The 25693-nt window shown below is 46.4% G+C and overlaps 1 protein-coding gene across 1 annotated transcript in view; it reads left to right on the top strand.

Annotated features, from left to right (window-relative positions):
- Positions 1-25693, top strand: part of LOC118991989 (cytosolic carboxypeptidase 4-like) — a 305722-nt gene that overhangs the window by 4817 nt on the left and 275212 nt on the right. The window contains exon 2 of the mRNA XM_037053669.1: positions 18828-19008. Within this exon, the coding sequence (XP_036909564.1) occupies positions 18828-19008 (181 nt within the window). The remainder of the gene's footprint in view (positions 1-18827; positions 19009-25693) is intronic.

Genomic DNA, 25693 nt, shown 5'->3' with positions numbered 1-25693 from the left:
ATGTGCCCGGACCAGGGACTGAACCTGTAACCTAGGCGTGTGCCCTGACCTCGAACCAAAGACCTTTCGCTTTGCAGAATTATGCTCATTGTACTGAGCCACAGGGCACAGTCTGAACTGTTCGATCGAGTTCATTTTGAGGAACTAACTTTGAGTTCTCTGAATTCTCTGATCCCCAGATCTTGAGTGGAGAAACCCGACACACGGGGTGTGGTGAGAGCTCAGCTACTTGCTGCAGATCTGTGTCTCAGCTCCCCAAGTGGACGGTGCTGTTGCCCTGGCAACTGTCTGCAGGAGGAATCGACACTGGCCACTTGGGCAGGCCTGTGGCTGAGAGTGGGTGTGGGAGCTTTTGCCTCTCATACACGAAATGCATGTCTGCAGTCTATGTTCATTCTTTCCTTTGCAGAACTGTCCGAGATTGTTTATATTTCTGATTTCCTTATTGCCTCTTCTCCCTCAATCCTTTGATTTTCACTCAGTCATACCCATTATTTGTCAGTACTGCTTTCCATGAGCCTTTAAGTTTGTTTGGTGTGCTGTGAATAAAATTTTAAAATGTTTTATGACAGAACATTTCTGGGGTAAAGGAGTGATAAATATCAAATCAAGTGGAGGCCAGAAATTTAATTTTCTCTATCAGGACCAATAGGTGCTTCATTTTATCCTGACAAAAATTGATATTTTATCCCCGTGATAATCGAAAACTCTGATCGTGGTGCCTTTTTATAATTTTCAGGAAAAATCTTTTTCTTCCCCTAGAGAAGCTTGAATCAAAGCAGAGTGAATTCCATGCACATTGTAAAGAAAGTCACCTTGTGTTTTTTCCAGCCCTTTGTGTCCCCTAGTCTGGCAGCAGGAATTTCCATGAACTTGTTCAGATTCTTGACTTCATGTGTTGCTTTCAGGTTTTATCTCTGGATCTTCCAGAACTGTATCGAACCACGGCAGGGCCGCAGGCCTCCCCCACTTCTGTCGTCCAGCTTGTTTCGTTAGTTGAGGGTGACTGAGAAGCCTGAGATCATGTCTGAGAACTGGCCTCTTCAGGGAGCACATTGGAACTTTGTTAAGGCCAGAGTGGGATGAATCGGTACTTACTTAATGTACGCTCACATGGATTTTTACAAACATCTTTCTAATAAGACTTCCAGGACCGAATGAAGGGAGTGGGGGAGAAGCAATATATGAAGAAATAATGGCTTAGAATTTTTGCAGAAGAGAAGAAAGACTTGAGGCTTTCAAAAGTGCATTCTGAATACCACCCAGGAGAGAGAGTAAAGGGAGAGCCAAACCTCGTCATCCTGTATTGAAACAGGAGCACGGCAGGGTATAAAGACATTTTTTAAGAAATCTCTCCAAGGGAAAAAAAAAAGACAGATGGCTTTCAAAAACATGATTAGACTAAAAGAAACAGGTCAACAACAGAACACAATGTTTTAAAAGAGAATAAAGGAAATAGGAATATTGAAACTCAACAAAATACGAAGAGACTTTACCAACAGTACCCCCAATAAAAGGCCAGGTTGCAGCTGTATCTCAGAAAGAATAGTAAACAGGATATAGGAGGCCTGCTATTGGAGAAATGATCATAGAAGTTGATACATTTTATAGGAAAATGACAATAAGGACTGGCTGCAAAAATGAATTTATTGATTAATAAGATAAAGTCTAGACAACAAGAACAGGATAGAGGACAGTATTTAATGGGTACTTAAAATATGCCAAAATTCCTGTCATGTTTAGGAGGAGGAAATACATTATGAGGAACTTTAAAAGTTGTTCGAAAGATTTATAGCGTAAAGATAACCACTAAAAACACAGACATAAAAATCTATAATTTTGAAACTAATAGAAAAAGAAAAGAGCGTAATGGATTAAACTCCATCAGTTTAAGCATTGTCGGGAAAGCAGCAAGAAAGAGCGTGCGCTCAGAGCAGCAGAAGGTTCCCCAGGAGGAACCAGCTGAGGGAGCTGCGCATTAAAGATGATGCTGGTTCTCACGGCCTGATGGACTGGCTTTCTCTCTAGCAGCATTTTTGGTCTAAATAGCTGTACCAGGCTCTCCTAAAATGAGAATACCGTTTCTCCTGGTCACTGCTGACGAGGCCTGAATTTCCAGCTCTCCCTTTTTTATTATTTCTTATTGGGTCCCAAGGCCTTCTCTCATTACACTATTTTGTATTACAATTTACAAGCCTTTTTAATTTAAGTGACCATTGCAGAGTATACTCGCTGGTTCCTGGCATGTTAATCTTGCTGCTGAGCCTGGGGCATGGGTTAATACCGCTTCTGTCCAGCAGGGGGCTGCCATACTTACTGTCCCCGCCCTGTTCCCCCCCCCCCGCCGCCCCGCACCTGCCCAGATTCCAGGATTTGATGGTTTGGAGCCCAACTTTGCATCCACCATGCTCATTCTCCTTGGATACACAGGCAGGTGAATGCTTTGTATGCTACCCAGGGAAAAAACTCACGCTCAGTAACCCCCTTCTTCCCAAGGTAGAAAACAGACCATGAAAAAAAAATAACAGTAAGGTAGCAAAGTTGCTATTTCTTGGTAGGAATTTCAAATTATCAGGTAATATCCAGGCAGCACATACCTAGGCTTCATGCTTCACTTTAACTATGGGTAGAATTTGCATACAACCTAATTAATTACATTTAAGGAGAAATTAATGTGTACCTTATACTTTGCAAAATGCATTACATTCATTTTTGTGTTTAATTTAGACAACCCACTGAGATAAGTTTATTTTTCTACCTTTATTGAGATGTAATCAATGTATCACAATATTGTATGTATGTATGTACAATATAAATACATAACATAGCACAGCAAAGAAATAGCGGGGCAAATTTCAGAGTTTAGAATACAGTATCATCATCTTTTCAGAGTTGGAGTCACCCTAATGTGCTGTCTGCCTTACTCAGGCAAACTTTAAAATAATATCATATTTCACAAAACCCTATTAAACTGTCACATAAATTCCCCTTATTTCCCTTTCCCGTCAATGCTGATTACCATGGAATATATTTCTGTGTCAGTGAAAATTGTTCCCCTTCTCATCAGCCTCCTCCTCCTGCCTCACTCTTTGGGGATCTGTCTCCTGAGACTTTCTTGTCTCCGTGCGCCCATCCTTCCAGCCGTATTAGCCTCAGTGTTGGGTTTTGCAGAAGTTCTGAGTGGCCTGAGCTTCCAATTTGGCCTTCGAGAAACAAGCTGGCTTTGCCGAGGCTTGCGAATAGTTATTTACTGAGCACTTACTGCGTGTCTGGCTTAGACCACACCCTTCACCTCATCTTCTTTAGTTCTCCCAGCCACATGCAGAGGTGGGATGACAGTTATTATTTCCTTACTCGACAACTGAAGACATTGAAGCTGGCTGTGAATCAGTGGTCCAAGGTCACGCTACAAGTGAAATGGCAGGGCTAGGACCCAGGGTTTGCGCGGGAGATGTGGCTTTTAGTGCTGAGACTTGGGCAGTCGTGGGCCGGGCAGGATGGCTGGCTGCCCTGGTTTAGATACCGGTCAGTTTGAGTGGCAGAGAGCCCTTCGCCTTAATTGTTACGGGCACTGCTGCTCCCGCATGGGGCAGGATTTAATGTAATACTGTTACATGAATCAGTACAAAAATGCACACCCTTCTCTCTCTCCATGTTCTGTGTTGTGTTTTAGACAAATGTTTTTAAATGGTTTTTTAAACCATTTGAGTGGTTCTCATTTAAGCTAGATGTGGCCATGCCAATAATTTATTGATTCATTTATTCCATTTACTATAGCTTGAGTAATAATATAATTCTCCTTAATTAAAAACTATACAACTTAATTAATTACATTTATTGAACAATAATATGTACCTTATACTTTGGAAAACACTTTACATTCATTTCCATGTTTAATTTGGGCAATAACCCAATGAGAGAAGTACTATTGTTTCTACTTTTATTGAAATATAGTTGATAAACAATATTATATGAGTTTTAGGTATACAAATGATGATTTGATACATGTATATGTTGCCAAATGATAACCACAATAACATTAGTTAGCTTCTATCATAAGGTACTGTTACTCCCCACTTTTCAAATGAGGCCCTGAAGCTCACTCAGAGCACTTCTGTGCCCTGACCAGGGATCGAACCTGCAACCCTGGTGAATCAGGATGGTGCCCTAACCAACAGAGCCGCTTGGCCAGGGCCTAGGGCAGTCTTCAAGTGCTTTGAGCAGGCCAGCCAAACCCATGTACCGTGTGTCTCATTTCAAAAAAATAACTGTGAGAATTCTAACTTTTCTAAAAGATTCATAGCAGGTAGCTATAAAATTGAGAGCTCTTAGAGTAAATTTAAGGGCTGACTTGATTTTTTAAAATATCCATTTACATGCAGTCTGCGAGACCCACCTCTGACACGCTCCCTCGGCGTGGCTTAGAGGGTTGTTTTAAACCAGGCACTGGTGGGATGTCGTTCAGCTTGTATTAAATAGCTTCCTGGGGACCTTTAAATCCATATACTGCTCAGGAAAACTGATGACCCAGGATTCTCGCATGATAGCATCTTTATACTTTGGGCACATTCCTCTGCGTCTCTCTGTGTCTTTCTGTCTGTTTCTTCGCATGCTTGTGTCTCTCTCTCTGTGTCTCTAAACCCCAGAAGAGGAAAATAAATACTTCATTAAATTCCTCTTAATTTTGAAGGCCATCCGCGCACGTGCACAGTTTACAAATCTATTTTATTAAGCTCCAACTTTCCAACTGTGGTTTTTGAAGGCTGCTCATTCCCATAATTGTCCACTTTGGAGTCGAGTCACAGTGGTTGTCCAGCACAGCTTCTGAAATTCTTGCTTTTAGTGCCTGCTAGATTTTCGCTAGTCTTTGTTCCTCCAGTTCATATTTTCATAAAGAAGCCTGTACAGCCGTGTGTGTTCACGCACGTGAGCGTGTGTGCTTGTGCATAATGGTCACTGCGCTGGTTCCCTAGTTCCTGGGGAAACAAAGTTGAGTGGAATATGCATACTCGGGCTGTTTTAAAGTCTTGTTAGGCCTGAGGCACTGTAAGAGCTGGAAGCCCCATCACATACGATATTAAACAAAATAAAATACACTCATGTCCCACATTAAGTATCTTTTTTTTAACTGAATTTGAAATAATTTCATGTTTGCTTTTGCAATTACTTGGCTATGGGGGACCCCTCATTTATGGTTGGCTGTGAGCCATCATTGTCTATAATCAGATATTCCTTCAACTGGATATTACTTCCAAAGGTAATAAAATTTTTATGAATACTAAATTTCACAATTGATGAAGTTGGCGTTACATTCTAATTTTCGGACAATTAAACATTTATTTCAGTTTAGTAGGTCCTTTTCATAGTTTGGAGCCAATGTATACGTGCTTTCAGGTTGTGTATACTTTTCTGAGTTTTTACAAAGCATGTTGGCCCCAGGCCCAGCCGCATGTCCTTACCCCTTGAAATGCGTCTCAGCTGGAGACAGAGAGGGAAAGCAAAAAGTACAGGGCAGGGGCGCACTCCTCCGATGAGTGCCCTGGTAAAGCAATGTGCCTGCTGGCACGGGGCACCACCTCAGGGGGATCAGTCCAATTGAAGGAGGTCAGAGGGAGGTTATCCTGAAATGAGTGAAACTTGGGCTGAACTTGAAGTCCATCTAAAGTCCAGAGAGGGCGTGACGGGTGTCCCTGCAGAAGGAGGAGCCTGGTCAACGCTGTGGAGCAGAACAGGGCCTGTGGACCAGGGGCTGCCAGGTGTGCTCTGTAGGTGCTCGAGGGGTGCTCCTGCAGGTGTGGCACGTGGTGACTGCCTCCCCATCGGGAAAGCAGGTCACCAAAGCCCTTGTGCCCCAATAAGTCTTAATGTTATCCTGAGAGCAGTAGGGGTGGAGACACTGAGTGTTTTGAATGAGAAGGGGTGGGGAGAGTGGAACATACGCAGCATGCTATTTTGGAGGCAAGAGGGACTTGGTAACTCTCTGCACATGGGGTAACTCTGTGATGTGGGTGTCAGGTGAGGCCTCCCCGTTTCCAGTTCCGTCGACTGAAACCATGCCCTGTGACCTTCTCAAGCCCTGCAGGGCAGTGGTGGGCCCCAGGGAAGCTGCAGACGGAGGCCAGGTGCAGGGACCCCGTCTCCAAGCAAGTCTCCTGGTAGCTGCTGGCAGCGACGACCAGAAATTGGTCTTGGATCCCAACAGAAACTTGATCTGGCGGCAGTGAACAGCTTTGCATGCTGATCTCATTTTCTCATTTTCGGGCTTAAATGTGTCACTAATATTCTCCGTCAGGCTCTCTGACCAGCCCCACTCCACACACACTCTGTTGATTCCACACATCCTAGGAGCTCTTGGCCTGCCAGGGGCTCTTTCTCATTGCCCAGTCATCTGTGAATATCCCTAATTCAGTAGGTGAATACATTTAAATGGCTTAAACGTAACAGGCAGGTTGCCAAGCAACAGGGCATCCGAAATACCCTTGTCCGGTTATGTAAGTGAAAAACCAGTGGGTCACCCCGTAGTCATTTTGATTGGAGCAGCAGCAGCAGCAGCAACAACCCTCCTTCTCCGTCTTTTTCTCTCAGTTCTTCCCTTGCTCCCTCCTTTTTCCTCTCTTACCATAAACCAGCAGCTTAACCTTAATTTAAAAAAATAACAGCTCCTTTTCAACCCACATGAGTCTGGAGCAGCTCTTGGTCGTGTTTATGGAATAACTAAGCACCAAGGTTACCTCTCAATGGCTGGTGACGCCCATTCCTTAAACACCTTCAGGCTCCCCGGCCAGCCCGTTCCACGCCACCCCGGCAACAGTAAAACTTCCCCATCGCAAGCAAGTTGTGCAGCTGTTGAAATTTCCCGGTGGGGCTTCAGCTGTAAACTGCTCTCACCGCTCCTGTGTCAGGTGGTGACACGTGTTTTGGACTCAAGACTCTTAAATTTCATCCCCTTACCTTTTGGGGCCTTATGACTCCAGCCCGTAATTTCCTCGTCGTGTGTTTTGCAGAGTGGATTTTCAGCTATGTGAAATACAGGTTTGCCGCCCTCTCTGAAAGCGGGGGGTTCCTATGCAACCTTTCCTCAGCCAGAGTGGTGTAAGGGACGCAGCAGTTACGGTAGGCACATCGTGATAAGGGGCACGCTAGAAAATGGAATCGAAGCCCGGATGGCCCACAGACACGGCGCGGAGCTCTGGGGGCGCGACGCCGAGGCGCGAGCATGGTTTCTGGGGAAGGAGCTTGGCGAGGGGCACGCTGCCTCCATATGGATTTGCTGCAAAACCAATGCAAAACACGATTTTCACTTTTTACTCATAAAATCGAAAATCCTATTCAGATTTTTTTTTTTTTTGGTTAGCTAAAATGGATAATAACATAGGCCTTTCCTAGAAGTACAGTGGCGTAAAGAGAACTTTCAAAACTTGGGCCATAACCTGGGAAGGGGTGGCTGGAACTGGAAGGGTTTGGGGGGAGGTGAAGACTTCTGAAAGATACCGCCCTGCAGAGAGCAGGCTTTGTTTCAGAAAGAACCATCCGGTCACCCATTGCGCCGTGTTCGTTACACCAGAGGCCCCATCTCATTTTCTCACTCTCATTTTTCCCTCCCCTTCTTCATGGCGGGGCGAGAGCATCGGTGCCACGGCTGCCCAGCCGCCCACTGCGACGCTGCGGGGGCAGGCGCTCGGCTGCTGAGGACGCTCTGCTCTGGAACCCGGAGCCTGCTCCCTCCAGGATTTTGGAGTCTTTCTGTGTTCAGACACATCCGGGCCAATGATGTGGGAAAGAGCAAAGTGAGAAATCTGTTGTATGTGACCTGAGAGCAGAATGATTCACTAAGAATATTTCACAGTTTTCTGAGCAGAGCTTATAACTCTTTAGTCTTTTTCTCCAGTATTCTCTTTTGGTGCCTTCTGTATGCCTAAATGTGGTCAAATGTAATATAGAATAAGGGTTTTTAAATATATATATTTTAGTTTTTCAGTTACAGTTGGCATTCCCCATTGTGCTGGTTTCAGGTGTACAGCCTGCTAGTTAGTTGCACATGTATATACTTCACTAAGTGATCCCCTTGAAAGGTCTGGTGCCCACTTGGCACCATGCTGGATGAGTCTTCATGGAGTGTGGAGAGGTCTCATGTCATTTTGGTCATCTGTATTTCTCGAGGTTGCTGTGATGCATGGCTCTGTGGGGACAGAGCTCAGGCCAGGAGCTCTTGGCTGAAGATAGCCTGAGCCTTGGCTCCGTCTTTAGAAGACATCCATTCAGAAATGGCGGGAAGTGATTTGGCCCCACCCTTGGGGGTCTGCAGGTGCCAGAGCCATCCTCAGAACCCCTGGAGCTTGAGGAAATTACCTCAGGCTTTCCTCTGGGCAGCAGTAATTCTTCCAGGGAGGTCGGGGCAAAGGAGCTTGAGCCCTGGGTACCAGAGAGCCAGCAGGTCCCAGGCAGAACTTCAAGCATCGCTAACTGAGATCCGCTGACAAACTCCAGGGTTGGGNCCAGGCAGAACTTCAAGCATCGCTAACTGAGATCCGCTGACAAACTCCGGGGTGGGGGGTGGGGGGTGGGAGTGGGGGGGAGGTGCAACGGCATCTGTTTGCAATTTTCCTGATGCGATTACCCACTTCTCCCAAGTGACTGTCATTTCTGTGTAGGAAAATTTTTCAAACCCAATCCAAATACTACATTATCATACTGTAGACATTATGTGTCATTATAGCGCAGATGTATTATTTTTTACTTCCACCATATTATCATATAACAAAATCTTCAGAAAAATCTGTACAGTTTGACACAGATGAGGAGATGCAGATGAATTTGCTAGTATTTATGCCGAGTCTAAAATTGTTATCTCAGCCTCGATCGCACCACTTCCTCTTGGTGATCTGAAAATTGCCCGGGAATAGACTTCCTGATTTCCTTTTCATTTATGCGAATTATCCAAACTCACTTGCTCATAGTGGAGAGACAGAAGGGTGCAGAATGAGGAGGCGGCGTTGTGCTTTGCGAAGAAATATGCGTTTGTAATTTTTCAAAATTGGACTGCCTCATGAGAAAGTAGGCAGTGGAACAGAAATTTGGGGGCTTTGGCGGAGAGCTTTGTCCTTTTATTCATTTCCTCAGCGTCTCGGAGATATTCCATTGGGCTATAATAGACTTTTACCATGAAGCGTGGTGAAGGGTTTCAGTTGGAGCCGGTAGATGTGCAGGGCTGATGTGTGCACCGTCACGGTCAGGGCCACAGACGGCTGTGGGCAGGAAAAAGTGATTAGTCCAGATTGAGATGGGTTGGAAGTATGAGATGCCCCACTTCTGATGACTTTTAGTGCAAAAAGAAAATGTGAAATATCTCATTAGACATTTTTGGCATCGACTGCATATTGAAACGGTAACATTTTTGATCTACTAGGTCGCCTCCTCAGAGCTGACCATCTTTTCTGACATGATGGTCCTACGCCTCCTCTGAATGCCCTGTTGCCTCTCTCTGCTTGATGTTTCTTCGTGGTACTCACATGACGTTACTCTTTGCCTTTCCTACCGGAAGGTGAACTCCCAATGGTCGGGGCTTTGCTTCTTTCACTGTTAGAGCTCCAGTCTCTGTTAGAGAGCCTGGTGCGTCTTAAGAACTCAGTAAATAATGAATGAATGAATGAATGAATAGATTTGAAACTATTAGTGAATTAATACATTGCGACACAACTGGGCGTGGAGGGGTTAATAACGGGAGCTGACTACTATTAATGACATCCATCTACTTGGCAAAATTATCTCTGGAAACCCCTAGTGCACACAGCTTTAGGGTAGAGAAATGGGTGCAGGAAGCAGATGGGACAGTGGGAGAGGCCCAACATGGAAGGAGGCTCTGAGGAGAGTTGGATGAGTTGGATGCAGACACTAGGAGAGTTGGATGCAGGCGCAGGAATAATGCTGTGTCTGCCTGGGGCAGCCAGGGAGAGCTTCGGGTTTCAGCAGGCAGAGAAGTGGGGGAGCACTCCCACGCAGAGGGGATAGCATGGACGGCCACCCGGGGCCGTGGAAGGGAAACAAAGTGCTGTGTTTTGGGAGCAGTGAAAAGCAGAGCGAAGATTATTTGGTTCAGGAATGACAGGAAATGAGACGGACGGTGTGGCCGAGGCCATGGTGGCAACTTTCAGTGAGGACTGGATGAGTAGACTCAACTCCAGTCAGACTTGGGTTTTTCTGTTTGCTTTTTAGATCACTTAGGTGGCTGTGTGGCTGGACCGAATGATGAGGAAGAGGTGGTGGGCTTGTGTTTAAGAAGTGTGGGGCGGGACGGAGGTTCCTGGCCTGGTGGCTCAGTTAGCTGGAATATCGTCCTATGCATGAAAATGTTTCAGGTTCTATTCCCGGTCAAGGCACATATCTGGATGGGAGGCAACCAATCAGTGTTTTCCTCTCTTTCCCTCCCTTCTTCTTTCTCTAAAATCAATAAACATGTCTTCAAGCGAAAGACTGAAAAAAGAAGAAGTAAGAAGGTATGCGATTAAGAAAGGAGGAATGAGAGACACTGGGGCCTTGAAGATCCTGGGCTTTAGGAGAAAACACATTCTGCTTTAAAACTCCCCTCCCTGCTCTGTGTATTACAGTTTGTGAGGAAGTTTAAAAGACGGAAGAAAAGGATTCATGGGCTGCCAATAGGAAGACCATAATCTGCTGGTCAGTTTCTAGAGCTCACCAGCAGTGCAGGGGTCACTGTTGGCCTTGGCTCAGGGCTTCCCCCTATGGCCCTGAGAACCCACACTCAGCTTCTGCCCCCTCCCCCAACCAGAGCGTAAGCCTCACGTCTTTCCGCTGGCACCACGAGATCTCTTCACAGAGAAAAGTCAGGGCCTCTCAGGCTACATGAAACTCATCTGGGATGGGGCTGGGGGTGTGGCGCACACTAGAGATCACACTTCAGACTTGGAAGGGACGTCAGAGTACAAAATTCAGGAAGGGGCAAAATCTGAGGCCACTTCTGATACTTGGGAAGAGTAGGGGTGAAGATGGGCAAGTTGGGGAAAACTGAGGGTTTTACTTCAGTATGTGGAAGAAACACAAATGAGAACAGTTTGGAAATTGCAGTCTGGTCATTTTCTTATTCTGGCGGTGGGATGGTGCAGCCCTCCCCCCTCATGGGTAGGTAGGGGCATCCTCCAAGACCCCAGTCAGATAGTCCCGAACTCTATATGCACTGTCTTCCTGTGCATACATACTTACGATAAAGTTGAACAAATTACGCTCAGTAAGAGATTAGCATTCATAACTAATGAAATGGAATGATTGTAATATACTGTAATAAGTTATGGGAAGATAGTTTCTCTCAAATTATCTCCTTATCTAGTGCTCTCCCATCTATAATGATGTGAGACGGCGCCAGACCTCCGCGATGCTGTGGCGTGGGTTGGAAGGTGCAGGCACTGTGAGATTACTGAGAGGGGGCCTTGCACACGAGCCCTGCGATACTGCAGCAGCCCATCTGAGAGCAGGTTTGGTGAGCAGGCGGGTAGAGTACACAGTGTGGATGTTCCGGACAAGGAGATAATTCATGTCCTGGGCAGGATGCTGTGGGAAGATGAATCACATTACTCAGAACAGCATGCAATTTAAATCATACAAATTGTGTATTCCTGGAATTTTCCATTTAATGTTTGCAGACCGCCATTGACCAGGGATGCCTAAAATCATGGCTAAGGGGGACTGCTATACATGGCTCAGAACGCTCAGAGCATCGGTGTGCGTGAACGGGGGCCCATGCGAGCAGACAGACCCTGCTCACCGGGGAAGGGATGGGCCCCCGCTGTCAGGGGCGGCCAGCAGTGTCCACACTGGTTGTTCTGAAGCTGATTTCAGGCACGGTTTTCTGCTGCCGCCGCCTGACTTCTGACCACTTTAACGGCTTATTAGCATTTGCATCTGAATATTGAAAAAAAGAGGAAAAAAGAGATGAAGCTCTACGTAATTTTGCTTCTTGTTAGCAGCTCTATCAAAAGAATGCAGAAGAATATAATAGGATCAAAGGAGATTAAAACCCTTGGCTAAAATGTTTCATTTTTATCTACCACATTTCACATTGCCATTGATAATCATTGAATTTCCTGTTGCAAAGACCGAAGAGAGCCTTGCTTTATAGGTCAGGAATTGAGATTTCAAAAGAGTTTAATTTCCCCAAATCCATTCGCTTAGTAAGAGGCAGAACCGGGCCCGAAACCCAATGTACCTGCATCATAATTTACACGGTGCTTGCTCTCTCTGCCACGTACCATCACATTTTGTCTCAACAGGATTCGTTTCAGCCCTCCTCTTAGGTACACACTCGGAATAATGCACGATCAAAGGAAAGGAGCACGGGATGGTGATGTGGAGCATTTAACTGTTTCTCTTGCTTTCTCTCCTTGCTGGCCCGTGTGAACAAGAAGACAGTACTACCTGTCTTGCCTCGCTCAGAGATGCGCTCTGGAGGAACCGTGCAGGTGGGGAAGTGTCTCCTCAGCTGTCAGGTTCTCCAGCAATGTCCTCAGTGTGTCCCCTGTAACCCCTCACGGCTCCCAGAGCTGGACACAACTGCCCGTTAGTCTCTCAGGTCCCCACCAGTGGAGACAACAATGAATGGATTTAATTACTCTTTATTTCATCATATCGAGGAAAGTCCAAGAAATCCGAAATGCATCAGGAAGAAATGCTGTCACCCTTGGAGAGAAATGCTTCATTATTTGCAGATGTTAGGATTGTCTACCTGAAATTTCAACGTAACCAACAGAAAAAAATTTTAAAACCCATAAGAAAGTTCAAGAACTTGGAAATTCCACTGAAAATATTCTCCCTTCTATGGAAACCACGTAGAAAGAACATGTTTCGTTGAAAATTGAAACACATAGTCCCATTCCTCCAAAATAAAAAGACACTGTTCTGAGTATTTGTAAGGGGTGTTAAAAGCAGCTGAGTTTGGGAAGAAGTAGAAAGCAGAGAGTTCAGGGTGGTTGATGTAATCTTTACTCAGCAAAAAAATAGTTTTCAAAACTCGGGATTAATTCATTTTCAGACAAACGGAAAGGGAGAGTATTCACTATTAGCAGACCTGATCTAGAAGAAAGCTAACAGGTGACTTTGCAGGCAGAAGAACACGAAATCCGATGGACACTTCAGATGCAGTAGGGAGTAAGGAGTAATTAAGAGGGTGAATATATGAATTAGTCTAAATTAATCTTGGATTTACAATTTTATTTTTTGTGAATTTTAAGATGTATAGTGAGGGTTACAATATAATAGATTATATTATACTATGGTAAATCAAAGGCACATAACATAATCTCTAAGGTAACTACTTCCAGAAAAGTTAAAGGGTATACGACTACCAAGCTATTAGAGACATAAGGAACAATGGGTGAAAAAACCCAACCATTTACATAAAAATAAGAAAGAAAATAGACTGTACAATGCACTCTTTTGGCTGTTTGTCCTACACCTTCACCCCACTATCTGAGTCTTCAGCCCCACAGGACCTCCCATCTTGGATAACGATTTTCTATAATTGTTTTGCGATTTCCTTAGCGTGGGCTACAAAGGTAGCTTTGTGCCCTGGCTGGTGTGGCTTATTGGGTTGAGTGCCGGCCTGTGAACCAAAAGGTCACCAGTTCAATTCCCAGTCAGGGCACGTGCCTGGGTTGTGGGCCAGGTCCCCAGTAGGGGGCGCACAAAAGGCAGCCATCAATGAGAGAAACACCAATGTATCTCTTGCACATGGATATTTCTCTTGCTCTCTTTCTTCCTCCCTTTCTCTTGCTCTAAAAAGTAAATAAATAAAATCTTTTTTTAAAAAAGGTAGCTTTGTTGCTTCACTTCCATTCTTCCCTTCAGTCACAGGAAGTCGCTTGGCTTTATGACCTCATTAGCTCCCAAAATACAGTCCTTTCGGTCACCTCCCTCCTTTCTCTTCTTCCTCAGCAAACTCTTGAACTGGTTGAAACAGGTCTGGTATCATCTCTTCTATGAAGATTCATTTTTCCCCTCTTTCTCTTCTGTGGTTTACTGCTACTTGCAACTGTGTGCCTCTAGGGACACTGACTTATGGTTATTATTTTCTGAACTGGCAAGCATTCTAGATAGGGGTGAAGAAGATACAAATATTACCCAGATGACCTCCCGGCACAGAGCTGTCTTTGTGTTTAGATGCTGTGAGGAAATATTACAGCCACATGCACATTGGGATCCTTCTGTGACGCAACTCTTGCCGAGTTTTCTCCCCTCATCCTTATATCCACAGAAGGAGAGCTATGTGCTATTTTTAATGATTGCATAATATTCTGTTGTGTGTATCATTGCCTTCCCTGGCTTCCTGTGGATGCACATTTAAGCCATTTTCAGTTCCTCACATTATTATAAATAATTTCCTAATGAGTGTTCCACTGTGCTTGGAAACTATCTTGACGGATGTCCCTGATCACATGGGACCATAATTATCTGTGCGCCTGTCTTTCCCACCAGGCGATTATTAGTTCCCTGAGGGCAATGACTGTTATTTCTCTTGGAATCTCCAGAACCTTGCTGAGTGCCAGTAGGAGCTTAATGTATATTGTTGGAAGAAATGAATGGATGTTTGCAGAGTCGGTACACATGGGTGTCATTGCCTGTGTCCCCATTTCTCACTCAGTTCTCCACTGGCCCAGAGCCTGGTGTCTCCTAGGCTTTCCGAAGCCCTCTGCCTATTTCTAACCTCTTTTCAGAAATCTCATTACCATGAACATAAATTCAATACTCAGCTTTAAGCATTGGCATATTTTCAAAAAAGAATGAGAATATTGCCAAACCATGACTCTGCCATAGATTTTGGTGGCCTCTGAAATATATTTTATCAATTGCAGGGGAAAAATGCAGATGCCTGACACATTTTATCCAACCCTAAGCAGAGATGAGTTATTAAAACTGAAACTGTCAGTTACCAGAAAAAACCCCCACATGGTATGTGTGTTGCACACTATTTACAGCCGTTGTGTGTTAGGGGTTCTCTGGGGCACCGTTTGCTGCTACAACTGAACGGTCCCATAAGCTTAACTCACTGCTATGACCGCAAAATTGGCTTAAATCAAAGAGAGGAAGAGAGGAAAATCAACTAGAAACGGCTAAAATGCTGCTTGTACCTTCGTGAGAACCCGTGGTTTTTCTTCCTTTGCTTCTTCAGGACCTCCGAGGAGTCGCTCAGGTCTTGCAGTGCACTACAATGGAGCAGATTACCGACCTGAGCCTCCAAAGGAGGGATAATTGCTGCTGTCTATTTGCAAGGGCAGCGTTTGGCTTATTGACTGATGCACTGGGAGGCAAATGGCGCAAACAATGAGAGCGGTCAGTTGTACTGCAAATTTACAAGAGCTTAAGCTATTTTTTATTTCTTCTTGCTGGGCGGGGAGCACTTACTATTGTTGTTCAATGTGCTGTAAATGAACATAGTTCAAAAACCACCAAGAGCGAGTGATACGGAATTATAGAACCAAAAATAGGCCACTGATTGGGCACAAATTCATCAAGCCTCTTTATTCTCAACAGGCTTCTTGTTGGAGTGCCCATGCAGCTTGCTTCGGAAGGCATTGCAAGTGATTGTGGGCAAGCGAGAGAGTGGGGAAGCTGACCGTCAGTTAACTTCAGCTGTGCTCAGCCAGCTGACTGTGTGTCTCCCCCACCCCCAACATGCTTGTCCAGTAGTTTCAGTTGGTGAATCACTAGTTTTGCCTGAAGAGCACCCAGTCCAGTGCACAGCTTCTTTGGAAATGTGTCACTCTCATCTCCGGTGGGAGGGGTGGGGCTGGAACTTGAGCACTGGAAACAGGGCTCTGAACTCTGAAAGTTGCTCTCCACTCCATCAGGCCCCACTGTCTCCCATCAAACAAATGGCTTATGAACAGTGATGTCAGAGTCATTTCTCAGAAGCAGTCTTTGGTGTGTGTTTTTCCTGCTGGAAAACGATTATTGACTCTATTTCTGAAAGTACTGGTTCTCCACCATTGTTTTTCGGGGCACCCATATCAAGCACTCTCGTTAGAAGTCTCTCCTTCACCCTTCTCTCCCCAGTCCAGAAAGCACACCTGCATTCATGCTGTTCACGGTACCACTGTTGCAGGGATGATGTGAAACCTGTTCAGCATATGCAGTTGTCCCCCTTATCCATGGGAGACATGTTCCAAGACCCCCAGTGGGTGCCTGAAACTACGGATAACACTGAACTCTGTGCGTGCTATGGTTTTCCTACCTATATGTACCTGTGATAGAGTTGAGTTTGTAAAGTATGCATACCAAGAAATTAACTACTAATAAGGTAGAACAATTAAAACAATATCCTGTAATAAAAGTTATGTGAAGGTGGTCTTTCTCTCAAAGGGTTGTCCTGTACTTATATTTTCCCTTAAAGGAAACACGTTCTGGCTTCTCTGTGGTGTATCCGACTTGTCAGCATCACTGCTCGTGTGCTTTGGGGCCATTATGAAATAAATAAGGGAGACTTGCACTCAGGCCCCGCGATACCGTGACAGTTGATCGGATAACTGAGACACTTACTAAGTGACTACTGAGCAGGGAGTGTGTGCAGCGTGGAGACACCGGGCAAAGGGATGATTGACGTGCAGGGGGAATGGAGCAGGACCACACGAGACTTCATCGTGCTCCTCAGAATGGCATGCAGTTTAAGCGTATAAATTGCTTATTTCTGGGATTTTTCCCCTAATATATTTGGGCCGTGGTTGACTGCCAGTATCTGAGCCATGGAAATCAAAATTGCAAATGAGGGGGGGACTACTGTATGTATGTATGTATGATAAATATACATATATATTACAGGCAAACATTTATATTTTTATTAGTAGCTGATGGTTATTCAATAGACCTCATTACTAATCACAGCTTTCTGATGAGATGCTGACTCTATGGTTGAGAGCTTCTGATCTATAGAATAAAGTCCAGGGCCCTGAAGAAAAAAATATACATCTATAGAAGAATTGCACCAGTGTGACATCCGTCTGCCTCTGTGAACTCCTGTGCCACCCTCCTCAATTCTCTGCTTCAGCCACGCATCGCTCTTCCTTATTCTTGCCCGCACCGACGTGCGCCCCTCTGAATTCCTTGTGTGTGTCTTTTCCACGGCTTAGAAGACCCTTTCTTCCCTTCTGTCTCTGGTGAGATGATACCCCAGCAGCATCGCATCTCTGGAAACGTTCTTCCCCATTTTGGGCACCGTCCATACCCTCCATCAGCTCACTCGCCATTATATGACGGCATGTTTGTCACAGCTGACAAGTGCTGTGGCCTCGTGCAGAATAAGAACTTTAATTTCTACTCGACTGTTTCTTTCTACTCAGTGCCTCCTGCCATTCCTGGAATATGCTCAAGACATCTGCCTGAGGAGAACACACGGCTAAATGTTGTCCCCAATGTGTAAATCATCCACAGGGGACTGAGGGTACCTGCTCTCCACAGAGTGAAAAGGCACCGATCTGCGCCCCTTGAACCTACAACATCTCGGTGGCTGTCGACAGACGGGGTGTTTTTGTCTTGATTGATAATAGCCATGTAATTTGGGAATACGATTTAAAAGTTTATTTCTTTGTATTTTCAATGACTTGTTCATTAAATCTCTTATTGGGAGTTCTTCGGTTTTGTCTTTCTTTCCATAGAATGAGAGACACAGTTTGTTTCCTCAAAAAGGCAACTGATTAAGGGAAGGGAAGCCATGTTTGAGTCACAGTGGTTTGAATGGAATGGAAATAAATGACTGGTGTAACTTTTAGGCTGTTTAAGTGACTGGGGTATTTATACTTGGCAAATACTTAGTTCTTGTCACCGGGGCGGGTTTAGGAGTGCTAAGAAATTGAGCAAGGATAGAAAGAGAAAAGAGAGTCGGAATAGAAAACCACGGACATACACTCTAACGAGGGGTTAAGCAGACACAGCGAATGGCTGGTATGGGGCCATGCCTCCCGCCACCCCCACTTCTCCAGGTGTGTGGTGACAGACATCACTAATCAACCCCAATACATTCTCCTTCTGACCCCAGAGGTGGTTTCGGAATATGTCTCAACTCTGAGATGCTCCAGACGTTTTCCGTCAGCAAAGGAAGGGAGTCTCCTCCTCTCGCTGGTGCACCCCCTGTGAGGTCTACTCAGGTCACTACGCCCTGACTGGGCAGAGAGCATGTCCGCCAGTCCCTTTGCAAACTGAAGAAAGTATGACGACCTAAGATCGAGCTTCCAGGTGCTTCACTCTTATGTCGCATCTCTCTCAAGGGCTGGGTTCAGAGTCCTATTGTCATAACTGCCCAACACACGCTGTGTACATTACTCAGTTCCACTGACGGGACCATCTTCCCCAGAGCTGTGTGCTGAATGGCAACCAGTGTGCCCGGGCTTTCTGTGTACATCCTTCTGTTTTTGTAACAACCACACAAGGTCGGTGTGATTGCCCCCGTTTTACAGGTGATAAAACAGCCTCAGAGAAATCAAGTCATTTGCCTGCGTGTCACCACTGATAGGGATGAGGATAACCAGCCTCTTGCTCTTAGGCTCCAGAGAGTTCCTTATTCTTTGTGGTCTTGCTGAGTCTGCTGCTTGGCTTCTTTTCGTGCCTCTAAGTGTTTGTGTTTTTCACAACAGCCTCGGGCTTCAGCTTCACATGCTCTTCAGTCTCGTAGGCCACAGAAGCAGGTAGAAAATGCGTAAATACAGACCAGTTGTGCTTTAGAAACAGTCAACCTGTTTCAGGCTTCGTGCCGGTCCAGTGTAAGTGGAGGTTATCTTGGTGGGAGTGGTAAGTGTATTTAGGTTTAATTTCTCTTTGTCTTGTTTCGACAGGGCAGCGTCCATACCAGGTGATCACTGCCCGCGTTCACCCAGGCGAAAGCAATTCCAGTTGGGTGATGAAGGGGGCCTTGGAGTTCCTGGTCAGCAGTGACCCTGTGGCCAGGCTCTTGAGGGAAAACTTCATTTTCAAGATCATCCCCATGCTCAACCCAGATGGTGTCATCAATGGCAAGTATGTTGGCTACCTGCCCGATCGAACTGCATTTATGTTGCCATAGTAACGCACGGCTGTTCTGACCAACCAGGAGAGGGCTGTGATTGGAGAGGCCTCGGCAGTCTGGCAGGAAAAAGCTCTCTCGGGCTTGTTAACTGGTACCAGAAACAACATACTTTCATCAATGTTGGTCTCATACCTTTTTAATAGAAAGGTATAGATTCATAGGCATAGGCAGTGAAGACCAGAGGGGCCCTTCGAAATAATGTAGTTCAACGCTCTCCTATTAAAAAGGAGAAAATGGGTGTCCAGGGCAATGGAGTCACTTGTCCAGCTCCCATGGTGGGCGAGAGTGGAGTCAGAGCTCCAACTGTGAAATGTCCTCGCAGTGACGACAGTGCTTTCATTTACTCGCCGTGTTTGCTGCCGAGACATCTTTGCTCACTGTGTGTCTTACGGGATTCGGGTCCGGCTGAGAGACGGGAGTCCCCTTCTCTACATGGAAAGGCTGAAGGGGGTGAAAATGGCTGTGGGGTGGTGGAGAGGGAAACCGTGAGAGATGGTCGGCTGGGCGAGAGGAGGCTGGGGCAGCACTACCCCGCGCTCCCTGCCTGCGGGGTGGGTCGTGGGGGGCACGGAGCCCAGCGTTGGATGAGGTTGGCGTAAATGGGTCTGAGGTTCCGAGTCTGAGAGCTGAGGCCCAGGGTCAGAGCGGCCCCTCCGTGTCCCACAGCCAAGGTCACATGGCCAGTGGGCCGGGGTGGCAGGAGTCACGTTCACAGACACCCGTCTCACACTTGCTAAAACGAGGCAAAAGCCCCTTCCTACAGGAGGTAGACGATTCCTATTTTTACTACAGGAATGGGAATCGGTGTCCTATGGGGGGAAACAGCCCAAGGTAAACAAAAACTGAAAGAAAAATCATTGCAAAAGCTAAAAATGAAAAAGGATCTGCAGTTTATAATATCCCTAGTAAAGAAGCTAAGGCACAACTTTAGAAAACCCAGAAAATACAGCACTATTAAAAAGGTTAATCTGAACAAATAAGAGTTACAAAGAAATATGAACAAGAATAACTACATTTCAATGAGATAAAATTAAAATGACTTAAAATAACTAAGGGAATGTTTCAAGAAAGATAAAACAGTCACTTTTTAAGAAGAAAAAAACCAAATAGATGTTAAACAACTGAGGATAGACTAGCTTCAAAGGATAAGCACAAAGAACATTGTTAAGTTAAAAAGGTTAGCAATACAAAGATGATAATATATAAAGTGAGGATCAGAATAAATTGCAAAGGATAAAACATGTGAAACAATGCCAGAATACAAGTCCAAGCTGTACACTGTAAAATTAAAATTTTAATAGATCTAAGAAGAAAGCAAGAAGATAGATAAGCAGGGTAGGCGTGTGTTCCTAACAAGCCTCCTCAGCCCGTCGCCCCCAGGCCCCACTTGTTCAGGTGCAGGGAGTCTGTGGACAGAGAGCAGGGACCTTCCCCTTTGCTGCGGTGACTGGTCTGTGAGCTCATGAGGGCAGTGGGTCAAGTGCCCTGGGAGGGAGCGCCATTCTAGCCTCCGGCAGCAACGAGGCTTCTTAGCCCCGAAGCCGCTCGGTGTGCTCTCCTGGCCCAACAGAACTCAGCCGCCCTGTGCTCCTCCAGCTCCCAAGAGCCGCCCTGGAACATCCCTGCAGGGCTCCTTCCTGCTCGAGGGCCCGGGGAGGGCCCAGGGAGGGCCCACAGCGTGCCTTCTTGGCCTGCATGGATGGGAAGCAGCTAAGTAAGGTGTGTTGAGAGACATGGTGTGTTTCAACATTTTCTCTTCCAATTTGGCTCTTTCCTGAAGTTCCTCCTTCCATGAAATTATCTGGGGGCTGGTAGACAATGGAAAGAGTGCCTGGGTGTGAGTCATAACTCTCATTTGGAATTTGTGTTCTTCCCATGACCTCCAGTTTCCTCTTCTGTTGAAAGAGGATGCTAGCATGTGTTGACCCGTCTGGGGAAGAGGTCTTGTAGGCCCAGGTCAGTCTTCAAGCTCAGGGGTGAGCATTGCCCTTTCTTCCTTTCCATTGCTCACACCCCCAAACCACAGGTTTGATCCTGGGCTGTGGTTGATAGGTTACTGTGGTCTCAGTCACTGAGCACCCTCCTGGCTCGGACACAGTGTTTTCAGCTCACAGTTGGTTGCTTTGGACTCCCTGTTGGATGGCCAGCTTCTTCTCAGTGACTCTGCCCTTCATCTGTTGATGAGGACTGAAATCACCCGGTTCATTTATGGAGCATGTTTCCTTGGACAGCCTCAAGGCACTTGGGGCCCTCGGACCGCCCCCACAGATTTGGCCGAAAGGGGCTTGGAAATCCCTGTGTTCTTCTGCAGACAGGAAAATCCAGAGGCCATGGCACGCCGTCACCTGGAGACTTCCACGGGTCTGTAACTTCGCACAGTAAGAGGGCGTAGTGCTCTCTGCTCATGAACTCTTCTTATAACCCACCCGACGTGTGGTTTTGTGTAACTTCCACTTGAACTCTTTCTGTGAGTGGTGTTCTGTGGGGCATAATTAGGTGGATTTGTGTTTTTTCTGGTTTTGATCTTTGGCCTGGGGCCTTCGTACATTGTAGGCAGTCTCAGCTCAGAGTAGCCCCCAGATAAGACCTAGCCCTTCCTCCATTTGCCTTGGCTTCCCCGCGTGAAGTCCACGCCACGTTTGATGCCGTTCCCCTCAGCATTGCTTATGTGGTACTGTGTCTCATGTTCAGAAGGTCAGAATGTCGGTCTGACCTTGATTGATTTTTCTCTGGACTCGTTCCTAGTAATAGGCTTCTTAAAGGTAACAAAATTGCCTTGTATGTGGTCTGACCAGCAAAGAGGCAATTTTTGCATAAAGATTCCAGAGCCGAAACTTTAAATGGTCCCTTAAGGAACTAGACTGACCTTTTCTTTCACAAGTAATTGTGGGCCTTCGTGGAATTTGCGAGGATGTGTAAAAGTGCAGGCCTTCTCTTTGCAGTGATGGTAATGGGGCCTCCAAGGACACCAGGGAGGTTTTTGCCAATAGTGGTCAGGGAGACCAAGCCAGGATCTTCTAGCAAAAGTAGAGTGGGTCTTGCCAAGCCAAAGATCTCTTAGCAACACATGTCTGTAACAGGAAAATAAAACACAAGGGTGGTTTCCAAAAGAAACAGCCTTCTATGTTGCAAGCCTGGCCGTTTGTCTTGAGCTGGGCTGGGCTGTCAGTGGGAGAAGCAGTGCAGTGGTCCCTGGACTCCCAGTTCTTTCAGACGCTGGGTAAAATTAGGTTAGAGCGGAGTGGGTTGATTGGAGCGTGGAATGGGGAGAAGGCGGGTTTTCCCAGAACTGCTCAATAAAAGGGAGACACTGCATGCAAGTGAGGGGGAGAAAGCAGTCCCGCCTTTCCCCCAGGATTTGGACTTTGCTTGTCGGGTGCGCAGTGGTGACAAAATAACTTTCGTAAAGGCAGTGCACAGCCCAACTTATTCCCAGGAGAATCAGAGTGTATTAATTCTTAGTATATGTACAATTTTACAGACTGGCTTATCTTTTCCCAGGGCCGTTGTGCAATAGAAACAGAGAACAGTAAAGAGCAGAGGGCGTGCATACTCTATCTGTGTAAACACACCAAGGTATTAGGAAGTCACAGCTGAATGTTCCAGTGGAAACAAATGAATCTCTGAAAATCAGATTTAAAAACCTTACAACTTTAACTGTTTGGAAGCATTTACAGTCAGAGCCAATAGTCTTTTACTCCGGGGTTGGGGGAGCGCTGTGAAGGCTTTATTGTCGTCTAGAAGAGCAGTCACAGGCCGTCTACACAATGTACTCAGCGCCTTTTGTAGGACATACAGGACGTTAGTTCTTGCCCATGTGTTTTCCCAGCTAACCCTAACGGTGGCCCATGGAGTGGAGGTCTTCCTCTGTCCAATTTCTATATGAAAAACAAGGTCAGTACACAGGGACAATGGCTTGGATGCAGTGAGAAGTCGTCTAGATAGCCTAAACACTTCTCCCCCGTTTCGGGGGAGGGGGGGAGAAGGAGGGGCACAGCGGGCCAGGGAGACCAGCTGTCAGAGGGCCAGCCTCCCAGCAGACCTCTCTCCCCCGACACACACATTCAGCAAGGCACTCGTGTCCCCGTCTCTGCCTTCGAAGGCTTCGCTGATCACACACTGCAAAGCCTGTCAGAGGAATGTGCTCCACGGCCTGTGGGCTGTGGGCGGCTGCACGACGGGGGTCATATTGTCCACAAGTGAGTGCAAAGTCACCATTATGTACTTCAAAAACTTAGCTCATTTAGCTGTTTTGGTAGTGGTTGGAGGAACAGATATGAGTTATCCTTGAATGGATATTTTTGCTTCATTTGCTTTTTGGATAATTTAAATTTGTGGACCTGGGGCAAGGGTCAACTGTTGGATGAAAATGTCAGTTGGGGTCTGCCTGACTCTGTGCTCAGGAGCTCTGGGCGCAGCCCCCCACCAGAGGGGTCGTCAGGGCCTCGAGGACATTCGAGGGGCCTGGCTTCGGAGGGAAGTGAGGCCCACTCAGTCTTGCTGATGAACTTGTTCGCAGAGATCACAGTGAAAATTATTTGCTCTGGGAATTCTCATGGTCCTGCTGCTAAGCCATTTGCATAGTGTTAAATGCGGCACGGTGCGGGGCTGATAGTTGGGGCGCACGTTCCCCAGGGCTCCCTGGCTCCCACCCCAAGTCCCACCGCAGCCTGCACACAGGCAGAGCTGCTCGCCTTCCTCAGACATCGCAATTCCAAATAAATACCACTATTTATTATTCCTAAATTTAGGGTTATTAATTATATCAGCATAAACCTAATTTATGCCATCATAAACAGCAATAATAATAAATGCTGCCAAATGCTAATCCCTAGTTCTTGCCAACTGTGCCTGCCATTGATGGGTTCCCCCCTCACTTCCCAGAAGCATTAAATTAAAAATGATTCAGTGCTGCAGAATCATTGATCAAGTAGAGGCTGAGGCTCTCGGGGAAAGGCGCTTGTTTTGTTAAATGCTTGGTTCCCTCACTGGCTGGGCGACTTCTGGTATCTGTCTGCACTCCACAGTTTCTCCATTTTTTCCCCGGGAGAGGAAGAAATGGATGCGGGCAGGAAGAGAGGTGGATGGGCCTATTCTTCCCCAGTTTCCCCTTGATCATCTCTCTTCTTAGTGTCCCCACTCCTAACACTTCCTTTCAATAGACCCTTAGGTGTCTTTACAGAGCAAACCCTAGAGTATAATAGCATGTGTTACTTCTCAATTCCCATTGCATCTCCCAGGTAGTCAGGGATGTGTGCTGCGTGGCTCCCTGAACTACCTGAGAGTCTGCGCCTGCAAGATAGGAAGCGCAGCCCTGCTGACCCTGCCGACCCTGCCCACGTGGAGGGTGCTTCAGCTGCTGTCATTTACTCTCAGGAGTGCTCTGCTTTTGTGACAGAAGACAGGACACCTGTCCCCTGTTCTTGGAGCTGTAATAAGATCCTCCTGCCCTTCTCAAAGGAAACAGTATATACTATTTCTTGTTCTCCCGAATGCTCTTGGTTTGCCTCAGGGGAATTCTCACCAGCACATTAGAAGATCTGAGCTCCCGTCAGAATTAGCTTCTTTCCAGCCACTTGGCTTTTTCAGAACCAAGGTCACAGAACCTCTGCACTCCGGCTTTTCCAGCTTATTGAGGGTCAATAAGCCTCAACCACTGCCCCCAGCCTGGCTGGTATCATGACCCAATGCCCATGTGTTTGGAAACGGCTCAGCACTGTAAGAAAAGGCAGGAGTGAGGGTTCCCCCTGCCTGTGCTCCCATAGGTGCATTTCAGGGGTGGGCCACACACAGCTCTTCCCTGTGGCCAGGCCAGGTGGGCTGACCTGTCTCTTCCTGCTTCTATTTCTCAGTTTCTCAAAGAGACAGAGCAAGAAGTAAGGTGTGGCATTGGGGTAGAATTCTGCAGAGGGAGGGAGCGGTTGAGGGGTAGGTGAGGAAGGCTCTTTCATTATGTGTAGGTATAATTATGTTATATGTACAAAATATATATCTGTGTATGATGCATAATTAAAATGTATCTCACATATCATATTGTTTGTATCTGTCTTACTAAAGCTTTGGTGTGATTGCAATTTAAAAATTATGGAGTGGCATAGGATTGAATACACTATATAAAATGTATGGCCGTAGAGAAGCACCTTGGAACTGGAAGAATTCAGCCAATGCCTTTTTCCTTCCTCATGCTTCCTCTAATTTAAACAGAGTTAGTTGTCTGGTCAGAATGAACAAAACCTGACTTCCTGTCTTTGAGAAGCCAGCCTAGAATCAGCTTCTGTTTCTAATGGAGTTCATCTAAGAGCATTTTGGGTGTGTCTGGAAGGAGCAGTGTCCGAGACTGGGGGAGTCTGTCTTCCCAGCTGAGGACGAGGACTGCCTCCCCGGTGGATCGGGCCTCCGCATCACAGCCTTCCTGTCCCCACAGCCGCAGAAGCCAGGGTTCTTTGGAAAGTGCGTCCCAGCAGGAACCTGACGGAATCGCCCTGCCAGGGCTGGTACTGGGTGGGAACTTGCCTGGGCATCTCATGTGCTCTAGTTCTGGATCCTCCAGCCCAGCAGGACAGAGGTTATGAACAGAAAGCCAAAGGCTGCAGAGAAACCTTGGTAAGGCGGAGCCGCCCTCCCCACCCTGTCTTC

Source organism: Sturnira hondurensis, unplaced genomic scaffold (assembly GCF_014824575.4).
Source record: "Sturnira hondurensis isolate 20B ecotype Veracruz unplaced genomic scaffold, ASM1482457v3 Scaffold0007865, whole genome shotgun sequence".
Taxonomy (NCBI): Eukaryota; Metazoa; Chordata; class Mammalia; order Chiroptera; family Phyllostomidae; genus Sturnira; species Sturnira hondurensis.
This window is presented reverse-complemented; position numbering and strand designations above follow the sequence as displayed.